The sequence below is a fragment of the Podarcis gaigeae genome (genome assembly GCF_964106915.1).
Source record: "Podarcis gaigeae genome assembly, chromosome: 11".
NCBI lineage: Eukaryota > Metazoa > Chordata > Lepidosauria > Squamata > Lacertidae > Podarcis > Podarcis gaigeae.
The window spans coordinates 40636572-40651072 of NC_139687.1; the positions used below are offsets into that span (position 1 = coordinate 40636572).

General features: G+C 44.0%; 2 protein-coding genes and 1 long non-coding RNA gene across 4 annotated transcripts in view; 2 read left to right on the plus strand and 1 right to left on the minus strand.

Annotated features, from left to right (window-relative positions):
• Window positions 1–8687, plus strand: part of ELOVL7 (ELOVL fatty acid elongase 7) — a 45160-nt gene extending 36473 nt beyond the window's left edge. The window contains exons 7-8 of the mRNA XM_083703721.1: window positions 5942–6078; window positions 7018–8687. Of these exons, the coding sequence (XP_083559847.1) occupies window positions 5942–6078; window positions 7018–7227 (347 nt within the window). The 3' untranslated portion in view covers window positions 7228–8687. The remainder of the gene's footprint in view (window positions 1–5941; window positions 6079–7017) is intronic.
• On the minus strand, window positions 4200–7002 carry LOC310827553. Its single transcript, XR_014556401.1, has 2 exons — window positions 6646–7002; window positions 4200–4722 (listed from the first exon to the last, which is right to left on the minus strand). It is a non-coding gene; the product is annotated as an uncharacterized lncRNA (long non-coding RNA).
• Window positions 8688–10121: 1434 nt separating the features above from the next.
• The window catches only part of DEPDC1B (DEP domain containing 1B), a 32994-nt gene continuing 28614 nt past the window's right edge, over window positions 10122–14501 (plus strand). Inside the window, exons 1-2 of one of the 2 annotated variants that reach the window (XM_083703590.1) lie at window positions 10122–10256; window positions 13384–13649. In XM_083703590.1, coding sequence (XP_083559716.1) covers window positions 10182–10256; window positions 13384–13649 — 341 coding nt within the window. In that variant the 5' untranslated portion in view covers window positions 10122–10181. Of the gene's footprint in view, window positions 10257–13184; window positions 13281–13383; window positions 13650–14501 lie in introns of those variants that run through there. The other variant, XM_083703589.1, reaches the window with a different exon arrangement.

A 14501-nucleotide genomic window follows, 5' to 3' on the forward strand; every position in this document is an offset into this window, starting at 1 on the left:
TCCTCTGATAACTACCATCAGCCAGCTTTTTCACTTTAAAAACCCACTTACAGCTTATGGGCTTTTTACCTTCAGGCAATTCTGTAGGTACAAACACATTGTTGTTTAGCAGAGAGTTATACTCTGCCTGCATTGCCTTTAACCACGCCTCTTTCTCTAGAGTAGGTAACTCTTGCACTTCTTCAAAGTTTTCTGGCTCAGTTACACAAACCTGGTTTATGGTGGCTGGGAACCCATAACGGTCTGGAGGTTGACCTTTATTACTTCTTGCAGACCTCCTTGGTTCATTAATCTCACCTGCTGGGCTTCCTTCAGGACTGCTTTTGGGGTGGATTGACTCTGGAGATCTACCTCCTCCTGTCCCTGTTGCACTTTCTTCTCTCCCCTGCTCCATGCTAGCAGCTGGAGAAAAATGCTCAACCTTTACCTCCTCCCTTTGTTTCTCTGGGAGAGCTGCCAATTCTTAGCTTTGTTTCAACTGCCTTATCAGGTACGCTCGGCAGTAAAACTTTTTCTGGCAGCAGGTTTGCATGTATCTTGGGCCAATTTCTTTGCTCATTAAAGCTGGCTGATCGACTATAACTCAAAAGATTTTTATCATCTTCAAACCTATAGGCTTTCGTACCACTTTTCATACCCAAGGAATAGCAACTGCTGTGCCCTTTTCCCACCTTTTCTTCGGTTCTTTACAGGTATGTCAACCCATGCCTTTGTCCCAAAGATTCTCAAATGTTGCAAACTGGGACTTTTGTTATAGAGAATTTTATAGGGTATGTCATCTAGTACCCTTGACCACAAGCGATTCCCAATATAATTTGTGGTCTTAATACTCTCAGCCCAGTACTTAATTGGGAGATTTGCATCTGCTAACAATGCTTTCATTTGTGTCTGCAAGACACCTCCCCTACGCTCTGCTACTCCGTTCTCCTGAGGCGTTGCCACGTTGCTAAGCCTATGTTTAATACCTTGGGAACGCAACCAGTTTCTTAGGGAGCTTGCCATAAACTCTCCTCCCCTGTCTGTCTGAATAGAGCACACCTTTTCGCCAAGTTGCCTTTCTACCCTTCTTACCCAGAACTTCAAAGTTTGGGCAACGTCAGACTTTTGCTTTAATGGATAGACCCAGCCAAATCTAGAATAGTCATCCACTAGGATCAAACAGTACTTGTTATGGGAGACACTTGGTGGAAAAGGACCAGTTACATCAGCATGAATCAATTCCAGTGGTTTTTTGGTTTCTCTCTGGCTTGCTCTTGCTACTGGGCAAGCCCTGCTTTTAACCTCCTTGCAGATATTACTGTCTAAGTAATTATCACAACTTTTTATGTTTTTCATTCCCCCACACAACTCCAATGTTTTGTTCAGCACCTTATAGCTTGCATGAGCCAGACGCCTGTGCAGGAGATGAATACACATATCATGGGTTGGGACATTTTGCACATTCGCAACCTTAGACCAGTGTTTCCCAACCTTGTGCCTCCAGATGTTTTTGGCCTACAACTCCCATCATCCCTAGCTAGCAAGACCAGTGGTCAGGGATGATGGGAGTTGTAGGCCAAAAACATCTGGAGGCACAAGGTTGGGAAACACTGCCTTAGACTCACACTGCAGTACATACATATTAGTTCTAAGGTTAGCATTTGCCAACACTGCCCCATTTTGCTTTATCTGGCACTGGTCTCCCACAAAGTTTACTTCAAAGCCTGCTTTTGCCAAGTCAGGAATGCTCAGGAGATTGTTTTGCAAACTAGGCACACACAACACATTCCTGAATGTGTGTCCCAGCTGTGGGAACACAACCTCCCCCTCACAAACCACATTAGCTTTCTGGCCCGTAGCAAGACTTACATGTTTTTTGTTTGAAGCCCTAGCATCAGTTAGCAATGCTTTTCTTTTACAAAAGGTTTGAGAAGCTCCACTGTCCAGAACCCACAGCTCTTCATTTTCTTGACCATCTGCAGACACCCAAGCGGTAGATTCTCTCTGCTGCCTCCTGTGCTTCTGCTGTTTTTGTTGTTTTCTCGGGCAGTCCCGAAGCAGATGTCCACTGGACTTGCAGCAAAAACACCTTTTTACTTTGTTGACCACCGGCTGGTCTGCAGCAGCTCCTCCTGGCTGTTTCTCCGGCTCCCGACAACTCTGCTCTTCCCGGCTGTTGTTCCCTCTGGGATGCTCCAACAGCTGGGCTGAGGTCATCTTTCGCTCTGCACGCCTGTCCTCCTCTGCATACAACCGTCCGGTAACATATTCCAGAGTCAGCTTATCAGTCTCTACCGACTCGAGGGAGTTGACCAGCATATCATAGCTGTCATCAAGGGAACTCAGGACTATAAAGACTTTGTCCTCTCCCCCCACAGGCCTCCCTCTTAAGGCTAGCTCCTGGAAACAGCCTGTTAGGAATTTTAGGTGGTTTACCAGGGAGTCCCCCGGTTTCTTTCGACACCGGTACAGTCTCCTGGTCAGTGTTATCAGTGAGCCAGCTGTCTCTCGCACATGGACAGCCTTGAGCGCATTCCACGCCTCACTTGCCGTCACCTTATCAGCTACGTAGACTAGCTGGCTGTCGTCCACTCCAAGGATGATCGTAGCCAAAGCTTTCTCATCCTTTTCAAGCTGGGCCTCTGCAAGTGCCAGCTTTTCATCGTCGTCCTCATCCTCCTCAGGGGGCTGCGGTGGAATTTCCACCACCTTCCACAGGCCCTCACGCTTGAGGAAGTGTTGCATGCGGACCGACCAGATGCTGTAGTTCGTGGCCGTCAGCTTCTCCAGCAACACGCCAGTTCTGGACTGCTCCATCCCTGCAGCTCACCTCCAGCACCCACGGCTAGATAACTGCCACCTGTACTCTTGCGCAGCGGAAGCGTGCTGGGCCCATAACCCTGTCGCGTATTCCACGCGGCGCTTTCAGCAGAGACGCTAAGAGTTCCAGGTTTTTCCAGTGCAGTCTTTTTAATGTGAGCTATATACAGGCATATACAAAAGAAACAGTCCATACAGAGTACTTACAAACGAATACTCTCCACCGCACTACAGCACAACCACCACACTACAGCACAACCACTGTTAAACAGGCTTTCCTTTTTAAAACAGGTGATAGCCAATCACATTAATCACACTCCTGCTGAGTCACTCTGACTCAGCAGAGTATTGCATCATCCTGTTGAAGCCTGCAGACTTATCCAGGATCCTGCGAATCCCAACAGTTTGATGGGCTTTAGAATAAAGTGAAAAGTGTTTGATAATAAGCAGTTACCAAGAGGAGAACTGCATCCCCCCACCCAGTAGAGAACACAGTGTGTTTAGATCTCATTTGCGAAACGACATTAAAGAACAGGAGATCCTTTCCATACACTTTGCATGTATTGCCCATAAGAGTTAATGCCACTATAAGCCAGCAGTAAAACGTTTAACAATATTCCCTTACACACACACACACACACACACACACACACACCCCTCAAGTTCTGTGTGGGATTATTTGGCAGGCTTCCCTGCTTGAGTAATTTGGATATTCCTGCTAAACTGGCTTCATGAAAATGCAAATCCTTCAGGCACTGTTACATATCAGTAGGTTGCGAGTCTCCATTTTTGGCTTAGGAGAGATTGCTTTTCTGGTTTCTGCATGCGAGTTTTAATTATTCCACAGCACACACACAGAGAGATGGTTTCTGTCATTGCAGTTTATGTGTGATGGATGTGACTCTTTCTTGTGGTAAGGTTAGGCACTTCAGAAATTAGGAGAATCTTCAAGGCTGCCATCCCAAATACATAAAGCCAACTTCCCTTTATTAACAGAATTTAGTATGCAGTATTTTGCACAAGTCCTATGTGTCAAATGTGGACCACCCTGCCCATTATGATGAAAACCACCAAATTATATTGTTGCCATTTAATAGGGGCCAAGTGTCAGTTCTCAGTAAACTAGTTTTGTAATCTGGAAACTTCTTATGACTCTATTCTAGAGCGAGACTTCAGCCTCACTCAGCCATGGGGGAAATGCTTGCCTGAGTTAACACTTGTGTTGCACCGACCAGCTACTTTCCCCTGATTTTTTGTTTATTTAAAAAACCTTATTTAAATCTTTTAAATTTCATAATCAAAAGTACACAAAACAATTTTTATATAAAAAACACATTTATTTCTTGTTTTGATTAACTGCTTTTAGATGTCCTTAATTGCTTTTAAATGTTTTTGATATATTTTTATTTTAATTGTATTATTTTACTACGATGTTTGGCGCCCTGGGGGAAAATAGTAATTTAATTAATAGTACTTGTTAATAATAATAGACTTTTTAAGCACCACATGCCTTTTGCTCATACAAGCTGCCCATTTACTTGTGCTGCAGAGGGAGGAGCAATCAAACCAAGAAGTGCTTCTTCCAAACCAGGACATCTATGGTTGCCACCTTTTGGAACGAGCAGGATATTAAGCCAGTTGGTTTAATAGTATGGCTTGTTCCAAAGCTGAAAATGAAATGGGAAACTCTGGTTAATGATACACTTTCTGGATTTATTGTTTGTTCCACAAAGGGTCTGGAAAAGAACTTGTTCATAGCTCTGCTGTGATTGCCTGACCCAGGCAGTTAATGCTTTCTTTCAACTTTTTGTCTACATCAACTTACTTTTCTCCACTTTTAACTGATGCACCAGTCTGAAACCCGCATGCATTTCCAGAAATGAGAAGTGCTGAACACCTCGAAGTTCATGGTTGTGAGGCAGCCTAAACAGGGGCAGGAAGCAGTGAGAATGTGAGTTTGAATATAAAGATGAGGGTATGGGAGAGTGAGTTAGGGAAATCTTTAAAATATGGCACAAATTATGTAAGTTAGCTGGAAATGAATCCAAAGGAGCTTGGACCTATTCCAAGTGTGTATGTCAAGATTTCCAAAACTGGTTCAAATTCTTATCTGAAGACAGTAATTTCAGAGTAACATAACTAAAACAAGTGAGGACCTGCAAAATCAAGCTCAGCATTTATTTTGCCTGAACAGGTGCAGATTAGCTGCAATTTAAATACCGTCCATAGGCTGAGGACAGAATTCCCAAATTAGGCCACCATCCTGTGTCTCAGGATTGCAGGGCAGGAGGCACACCCAGATTGATTGATTATGTTACTGCATGTGAAGATATTGATTGCAGTGTTGAACCTGGATTGGGGATACTAGAGTTTAAACTGTCACTAAATTGCCTTCAGCCCCGAAGGTACACTCTTAAACCATCTGCCGAGACAGTCGACCACTTGCCAGCTCTCAACCTAGCCCAGGGGCAGCTAATTTGGTTCCCTCCTAAGGTTGCTGAACTCCCTTCCTCCCAATAGCCCCAACCAGCAAGGATGATTGGTAGGGATGATAGGAGTTGGAAGTCCAGCAGCTCTTGGAGGGCATCACAGTAGCTTACCTCTCCAGGTTACTTTGAGGATAGAGTGGGTGGCATATGTGCTGCCCTGAGCTCCTGGGCGGAAAGACGAGATATTAATGTCATAGGAAAATATATATACAGTATAAAGCATGACAGTCCGTGGACTTTCCATACTAAGTTTTGATTAGGTACAAGTATATTGCTGTTTCTACTGAAGTGCTAGAGGGCTCCAATGCCTGCTTTAATGTGTGCAGAGGGCTTTTAATAAGAGCTGTTGCTTCTCTGTAGTCTCTCCACCACAGGAAGATGTAGAGTGGGCATAGAGGCTCTGTAATAACAGAGTTGGCATATATGATTAAATCCATAGATACATTTACAGCCACTGCATGAAGCTTCTGCCTCACAGAATTATTTCTGTTAATGACAGCCATGCCATTATGGTTGCATACAAAGCGATCACAAGGTTACCAGAGACAGCCTCAAGTCTTGATTTCTTTGCCTCATATCTCTGATTTGTCCCAGATGTTGTACTTTGGATTGGTAGTAGATTGTTTCAAGACTGGATTTTGTTCTACTCACAGGTGGCTTGGGAACATTCCATGGTATGTTGAACTGTGTTGTGCATGTGATCATGTACACCTACTATGGACTCTGTTGCTTGGGACCAGCCTACCACAAATACTTGTGGTGGAAGAAGCATCTGACGACTATACAACTGGTGAGTAACTTTCAGAACACATAGGGGAAAGCTAGATTATCTGACTTTAGGTAAAGGGACCCCTGGCCATTAGGTCCAGTCGTGGCTGACTCTGGGGTTGTGGTGCTCATCTCGCTTTATTGGCCGAGGGAGCCGGCGTACAGCTTTCAGTTCATGTGGCCAGCATGACTAAGCCACTTCTGGCGAACCAGAGCAGTGCACAGAAACACCATTTACTTTCCCGCCAGAGCAGTACCTATTTATCTACTTGCACTTTGATGTGCTTTCGAACTGCTAGGTTGGCAGGAGCAGGGACCAAGCAACGGGAGCTCACTCCATCGCGGGGATTCGAACTGCCAACCTTCTGACCGGCAAGCCCTAGGCTCTGTGATTTAACCCACAGATACATATGAATGCTGTAAACGGCTGTGAACTAGCTGAACTCATTACATGGCCTGTGCACCCTGTTTCCTGAACTGCTACCATTTAGCCTGACCTCGCAGAGAAGATTAAACACTCTTTAACAATGGGGTTTTCGATGCAGCAGATCCAAAGAAACATCCAATTTGGGGGCTGCCAGGAACTCACCACTTGCCTAGCCAAAACTGAGGTATCTGTCATGGTGAAAACCTTTCAACCATTAGGACTCTTCTCCACCAATAGAGGCCCTCAGAGAGGCGCCCTAGCTCCTTCTCCACAATTTATGGGGTGGTGATAACTGTAACTAAAGCAAAGTAAGGTAAAGTAGTTCCAGTAGTCTGCTTTGAGAGCTGAGCATCATAATACCCTCGCCTCCCCATTGCCAAGGATGTAGAACTAGTTCCGCATAACTATCCTTACTTACGTTTGATGCTTTACACAGAAAGTTTCCTCCTTCGTCTGCTGCAACTCCCCCAACCCCACCTCCACTGTGTGATTAAAGCAAATACCTAATGATTTACTATGTTTTTTCTGTTTTAGATCCAGTTCATTATGGTTACCGTCCATATAGGACAAATCTACTTTATGGATCATTGCCCATACCAGTATCCAATCTTTATGTTCATCATCTGGCTCTATGGCACTTTGTTTTTAATTCTGTTCATGCACTTTTGGTACCATGCTTACACCAGAGGCAAAAGACCCCCCAAGACTTTACAAAACGGCATTACCAGAAACAAAACTGAATGAAAAATTCTGCCACAAAACATGATTGAATGTTTTGACTTGACAATCAAGATGCATAAGTGTACAGCACACATTTGTTTTATACGTGGTTTTCCAAAACAAAACAAAAAACCTTGTATTTTTACTATAAATTATTTGGGATATAATCTTTATGTGGGAGGGAGGGTTAATCTAATGATTAAGAAGAGGCACTGACCTGAAATTTTCAGCACCAATGTACATATTTTTTAAAAATGTATGAAATAAGTTAATACTGAGTTGCACTCTTGGAGATGCATATGAATATTAATTATGGAAATGAAGTGTGCCTGATAAGTATACAAAAGTACTTTGAACACTGACAAAGATAAAATTGTTTTGGGCTGGTGTTGTAAATTACTAAGGTCTAAAGGCTACTCAATGAAATGGAATTCAGCTTATCAACTATAGACCTCAATGTCAAATACAGCTACTGTAAACATTAATGTATTTTATAAAACTGTACCATATGAAATACTATGACTATTTAGTCTTAAAAATGACTTTTGTAATTCTAAGGTGCCTTAGGGTATGAAGGAGGTATTCTTGGAAAGGTGAACTGGTTGCAACGATAATCTCAAGCCTCTTGTTTGAGGGACAATGGTTGTTGCCTGTACCCTGAGCTTAAGCTTGATTTGAACCGAATCATATGTACTTGAGAATATCAGTACCTATGGGTTGCATGTTTCAAGGAAAACTGAAGGTGGAAAGAAACTTCCCTTGGATTCTGACCACTACTTAACATGCAGTTAAAATAATTTGAATTTACTGATACTTCCACATGAATGTAAGTTAGAATTGGGCTGTAAAATGATACAATGCTTATATCTGTGTATGAAGGACTATGTACTGCACATCTGGAGCTAGTGTAAACTCTAAGCCCCAAAATGTAAAACATCAAGTTAGTTCCTCTTTGGCAGGAGTGGCAATTCTGTGGTGCTACACTTGCTGCTAAAATCAGTCCCAGCCTCCGAGCCCAAGTGTCAGGGATGATAAACAACAGCTGGAGACCACACAGGTTGGCTACCTCTGTTTTGTAGACATGCATTTATGCAGGTTGAGGTTCATGTTGCAAAAAATAGATCCTATGAGAACTCTGACCTCCACCTCTTTTTGAAAGGCTAACCCTGTCTCCTTAGTAGTAGTTAGAACACATTCTTCACAGGCAAAAAGGGCCTCCCTAGGTTTTGTCCCTGGCATCTCCATTGAAGGAATCCTGTCAAGGGAAAGACTCCTGTATGAAATCCTAGAGTGCCAATCATTTTTTTTTAAAAATTAATGGGTTTCTTACCAAAAAAAGAGAGAGGAAAAAGGGGCATACACACATATAATATAAACATACATGTTTTGGTTTAATGGGGGGGAGTAAACAATGAATATTGTATTACATCCTCACCAACTTTCGCATTCCAAAATATAATAAAGATCACCCATCCTTCAACAAACTGTTTTAATATACAATTCATTTTCCGCTCTTTCAACATAGCTCAGTTTATACGTACAAGGGAAATTATTCCTTCCTCTCCATAGATTGAAATCAACATATTTCCTTCTTTGGGCAGGATAGTAACCATTTCACTGTACACATCCTCTAAATTTAGAAACACAATGAAAGGGCTTTTGGGTTGGTTTCATAACCAGTTGTTTGATATTGTCTAAACCTTGATTCTAAAAGATTTAGATTCTTTCAAGTAATCTGCATGGGGTGCAACACCAACATATATGTTATACATATGAAAACATAAACAGTACTGAAGTAGATGAGCCAAGTAGTTTAGTTTCTGTGTAAGGCAGGAGACAAATTATAGAAACATTCTAGCGGTGCAAGGGTATTGCAAAGCTGTGCCTCCACTGCCACTATCTGCACCTAAAGGTAAAGGTTAAAGTAAAGGACCCCAGGATGGTTAAGTCCAGTCGAATCATGCACCTAAAGATACTACTGGAAGAGGTTGCAACATGGGAACTACAGTGATCAACAGTTGAATGAGAGGAAGAAACCCGAATGGTTTTTTTTGAAAGGTTTTTGTGTGAAATTATGCATGGCTTTTTGCCCTCTTGGTAATAGAATAGGGGCCACCCGGTGGATCTGAATCCCGGGAGATGCATTACAGACGCACGGAATTCGCTGTCCACAAATTGTAGTGCCGGTGGTTTTAAAAAGGGCCTGGCAGGGATTGAGGCTTCCAGCGACTATTTCATGCCTATGATGAGAGGCCGTACCATATGGCTCCGAATACCAATTTGCTGGGAATCGCAAGGAGGGGGCAGTGCTGTTTGCGCTCAGGCCCATAAGCATCGGGTTTAGTCAGTCAGGGTGCAAAAAACAACAGCCCCGCCGCAGGAATGGAACAGCGGCATAAGTGACCTTGGCTGCGCGGGCGGCGGAGGCACAATAACGTGACTTGCCCGCGGTGTAATGGAAAGAAGCGCGCGAGAGAGCCACCCCCGCCGCAGCTGCAGACCCTGGAATTCAGAAGCAGCTCCCGCGGCGCGGCGCTCCCTGGCTCCGCTCCAGCAAAACATGCGCAGGGTCGCCTTCCGAGTTTCCAATAATTCTCAATCAGGGCACGTTCTGCTTCTCCTCCCAGCCCGCCCCCGCTGTTGCCAACCGGTAGTAAGGGAGAGAAAGCCCATTGGCCATCACCCTCAGCTATGCAAAACGAGCCCTTGACGTTGAAGCACAGCCAATCAGCTCTTTGCGTTGTGGGGGACGCCGAGAGAAATAGAGGTTATTTAAATATATGCGTGTGCGTGTAGAAAAGAGAATGAGACTGGAGGGTTAAGACGCGCCCCTTAAAGTGCCACCCTCCAATCGGGTGCGTCCCGAGTAGCCACGTGACCTCAACACGGCCCAATCAGGATTCGCGCGTCTTTGATTCAAACCTTTTCCCTCGCGAGGGTTGCGTAGTGTGTCGGCCGGTCGCCGTGGAAACGGGCCGATGAGTACTCTTCTGTCGTGGCGGCCGATGGAGCCTCGACTGGTGGGGCCTGGGCCCTACCGCGCCACCCGGCTGGTAAGTGAACGGCGGCTCAGCGGAGGCCGCGCTTCTTTGCCCGGGGCTCCGGCTTCCCTTTGCTTCCGCGAGCGTGAGCGAGAAACGCACTTTGCACATGCTCAGGGGCGCATTCATCTTCATATTGCCGCTCCTCCAGGGCTCAGCCTATCTCAGACGAAGCCTCGCACGAATGCATCACTGGAAGTTTGGGGACAAGAGTAATGGGGCTACCAGGTAGCTAGAACTCTAGCCATCCCGTTCTTCGGCGACCAGTCCCCACAATGAACGTGGGGATTCAGGCGCCGTGCCACTTACGCAGAAGTTGCCCTTTTAGAAGGACCACAGAGGCAGCTGGCAGCATTTCCTGTTTTCCAGCATTAATCTAGGAAGATGCTCTATGTCAGTCCAGGTCAGACCTTCTGGGCCAGCAGTGCTGCTTTTGATTGTTAGTAGCTCTTCTGGGTCTCAGGTAGAAGGTCCTTCCTATCAATGACTAGGTGATCCTTAGCAGATGAAGCCAGAAGGTAAACCCAGAATCTCCTGCAAGCAAAACACTGAACGATGGGTCCTCCAGTCTTTGTACATTTGAAGTTTCTCTTCTCCCAGACTTCTACTGATTTATGACTTTATTTATTAAATTTGCATACTGCCCTTTATCTGAAGATCTCAGGGCAGCTCACAGCATAAAAATATAAAATAAAAACACAAAATACATAATAAGAACAAAACAAACCAATACCGCCTGCCCCAAACACATTTGAAAGGGCATAGAATATTAATCTGCCAAAGGCCTGTTTGAAGAGGAACCTTTTCACCTGGCACCTAAAGGCATAGAATAAAGGTGCCATGTGAACCTCCCTGAGGAGAGCATTCCAGAAACTTGCAGAAGCAGCTTTTTTTAGCCAACCTACTTGCCCCATTCAGAGATTGGTTCCAGGATACCACTATTTTTGAGTGGGATGTCATCACATACTGATAAATTCAGGTTGCACAATTTTCGTGATAAAGCAAGTGATGGGAAAATGTCGTGGAAACTCTGGGATAACACTTGCTTTGATGCAACCATTTAATCTCCCTGCAAACAAACAAAGATGCATGCTCAATAAGCAGGTCATATGGAAGGGCCAAAATTCTCCAGTTTATCTGCTGTTCCCCTGGGCCAGACCAGTGAAGCCTCATCTTCTTTGCATGCCAGGATTTTGAAATCAAAAGCTGGCCTGTGGGCAAAGGTTCTCTTTGCTTTATTATGTCTCTATCACAACGGAGTTACATTCTCTGCATAACCATACCTTCCATCAAGGCAGTAGATGTTTGGCACAACACACTAAAGAGGTGACACAATTTTGCAGACTTCAGGAAAGAAGCACACAGCCACTTTCCCCCTGCTTGGTACGTTTTGCCGCTGTGCTGTGCTGAGCCAAGTCTTCTCTTGGCTACAGCTTGTGTTTAGTAGCTTGGTGCATTGTGCGAACCAGGCCGTGGTCTACACAGGTGAGTTTTATCTTCTGCCTCTACCACCACCAACCCTACACAAATTCAGTGTGGAGTACCTAAGTCGGTTGGATGGCACCTTGTACACCTTCCAGCAATTCCTGCAGCCAAGCTGGTACCAAATGTATTGCTCTGCTTGAAGGTGTATTGAAAATTAGGACTTTCGGGCCATCTGGCACCAAAATGGCAACTAGTCATTCAGTTTTGGTGACTGTAATACTGTTTTAAGGAGCTTTTTGCCACCTAGATTACGTATATGAGTTTCTAACATTGCTGTCCACTACACACATACACATATCAGTGCATTTCATTTTGTTTCCCTTCTATCCCCCCACACCTTTATCTTCTGTTCTTTCGCAATCACTTGTAGCCGAGTAAGATTGTCTTCCATGAACACGATCTTAACAGTAAGTCAGTAAGTGACTGTGGAGGCCAATTTTGGATCCACATGCCCTTCCACAGTGGGGACATAGGTTTCCAGGCGGGAGTTGATCATGGTGAGGGTTTGCCAATCGTGCCTTCTTCTTAGCTCGTTTCTCCCTTTCATCTTTGCTTTCAGCCTACTCAGATTAAAGAGCTTTCCATCTGTTCGATAAATTATTTTTACTCTGGTGGGGAGTTTCCTTTGGAAAAAGTGTAGGATCATGGCAATGAAAATGATAAATAGAGATGGGGTGCTAACACAACCTTGTTTAACACCTGATCCCACTGTGAATGGTTCACTTTGAGAGCCATTGTTATCTGTGATTGTTGCTGTCATATTATTGTGGAGGAGCTGAAGGATGTTCACAAATTTATCTGGGCAGCCAATTTTCAGAAGGGCACAGGGCATTACGATTTACAGTGTCAAAGGCCTTAGGTCAATAAACAGCATTTACAGGGGCTGGTTTTGTTCTCTACATTTTTCTTGCAGCTGTGAAATCGTGTTGATTGTCCCCCTAGAAGGTCGAAAACCATATTGGGATCCAGGAAGGGTAGCCTCGGATATTGTTAGAAAACTGTTTGCTAAGATCCTTGCAAAAATTTTGCCGGCTGCCACTAATAAAAAGATGCCTTGATAGTTTCTGCAAGCCGTTCTATCACCTTTTTAAAACAGATTGATAATTTTGGCATCCCTAAAGTCTGCTAGGCTCTCCTCTCTCTCTCAGATTTTTTTGATGAGCTTGTGAAGTTGTGTAAGTTCAGTTCCCCCTACTTTGAAGACTTTGGCAGGTATCCCATCAGGTCCACTGGCTTTGTTGTTTTTCATTTGGTTAATAACTACACAATTCTCCCAGATTTGGAGATACTACAATTACATTGTCTTGTCAGTGTCTGGATAATTAACAATCTCTTTGGAGCTTGTTCAGTTGTATCAGCTTGCAGAGTATTTTGCACCGAAGTATAATTGCTAGTTACTGCCTTTGGGGGTAATTTCTTGTAGTTTAAGGAGAAATCCCCCACAAACCCTTAGCTTTGGGGTATAAGGAAATGACTTTTTTGGTATGTGGAGAAAAACTTGTAGGTCTGGGGGCAATATTTTTCCTGCTTTATGAAGCCCTCCACTTCCAAGTAAGTTTTCTTTACCTGCTTCCCTAGCACTGCCTATGTCTGAGCAAACAAGCACTAGTTTGGCTTTGGGTAAATCTTTTTGTATACTTTATTGTCTTCTCAGTGGAATGAGACTATTGAGCTCTTCCGAGGTGGGATGCCTTTACGGAAGCACCGCTGTCGCTTCAAAAGCTATGAGCGCTGCTTCACCGCTTCGGAGGCCGTTGACTGGCTACACAGACTGCTGCAGCACAATCAAAATTTCAGCCCAGAAGTGACCCGCACCCAAACAGTTCAGCTCCTCAAAAAGTTCCTGAGAAACCATGTTATCGAAGATATCAAAGGAAGATGGGGCAAAGAGGATTTTGAGGACAATGGTCACCTATATAGGTAAGTAACTGGATACTATTGTTATTTGGGTTGAAATATGAAAGAGGGAGACGGACTTAACTGCAGGAGATTTTGTAATCTACAGTCATACCTCAGGTTACAGACGCTTTAGGTTGTGTTTTTTCAGGTTACGGATGCTCCGAAACCCAGAAGTACCAGAACGGGTTACTTCCAGGTTTTGGAGGTCACGCATGCTCAGAAGACCAAATGGCAACCCGCGCGTGTGCAGATGCGCTGCTGCGGGTTGCGAACGTGCATCTTGCACAGATTACATTCGCAACCTGAGCATCCACTGTATTGTGGTTTTGCAGCAGCTTCTTGCAACTTTTATCAAATTAAACTCTTGTTCTTTTTTAAAAAAATTGGTACACATTGTTCACACCTATATTTCAAGCTTGGAAACACATGTTTTCAAGCAGCAATACAAAAAAAAGTATCCATGATAAATGCACAATTTCTGGAAAAAAAATATGAAAACATCCCTGCTACCTTTACATTTCTAAATACAAAACTGACTACCATATTGTTGCTTCTGTGTAGCAAGAGAAGTTCATTTTCAAAAAAGGTAAAATTCAGTCTTCAGGTGTGAATGGTACGAATGAGAGAGAGCCCCCCTTTTTAATTTCTTAAGTACTGTATTTTTTGCTCTATAAGACTCACTTTTTCCCTCCTAAAAAGTAAGGGAAAATGTGTGTGCGTCTTAGGGAGCGAATGCAGGCTGCGCAGCTATCCCAGAAGCCAGAACAGCAAGATGGATCGCTGCTTTCACTTCACAGCGATCCCTCTTGCTGTTCTGGTTTCTGAGATTCAGAATATTTTTTTTCTTGTTTTCCTCCTCCAAAAACTAGGTGT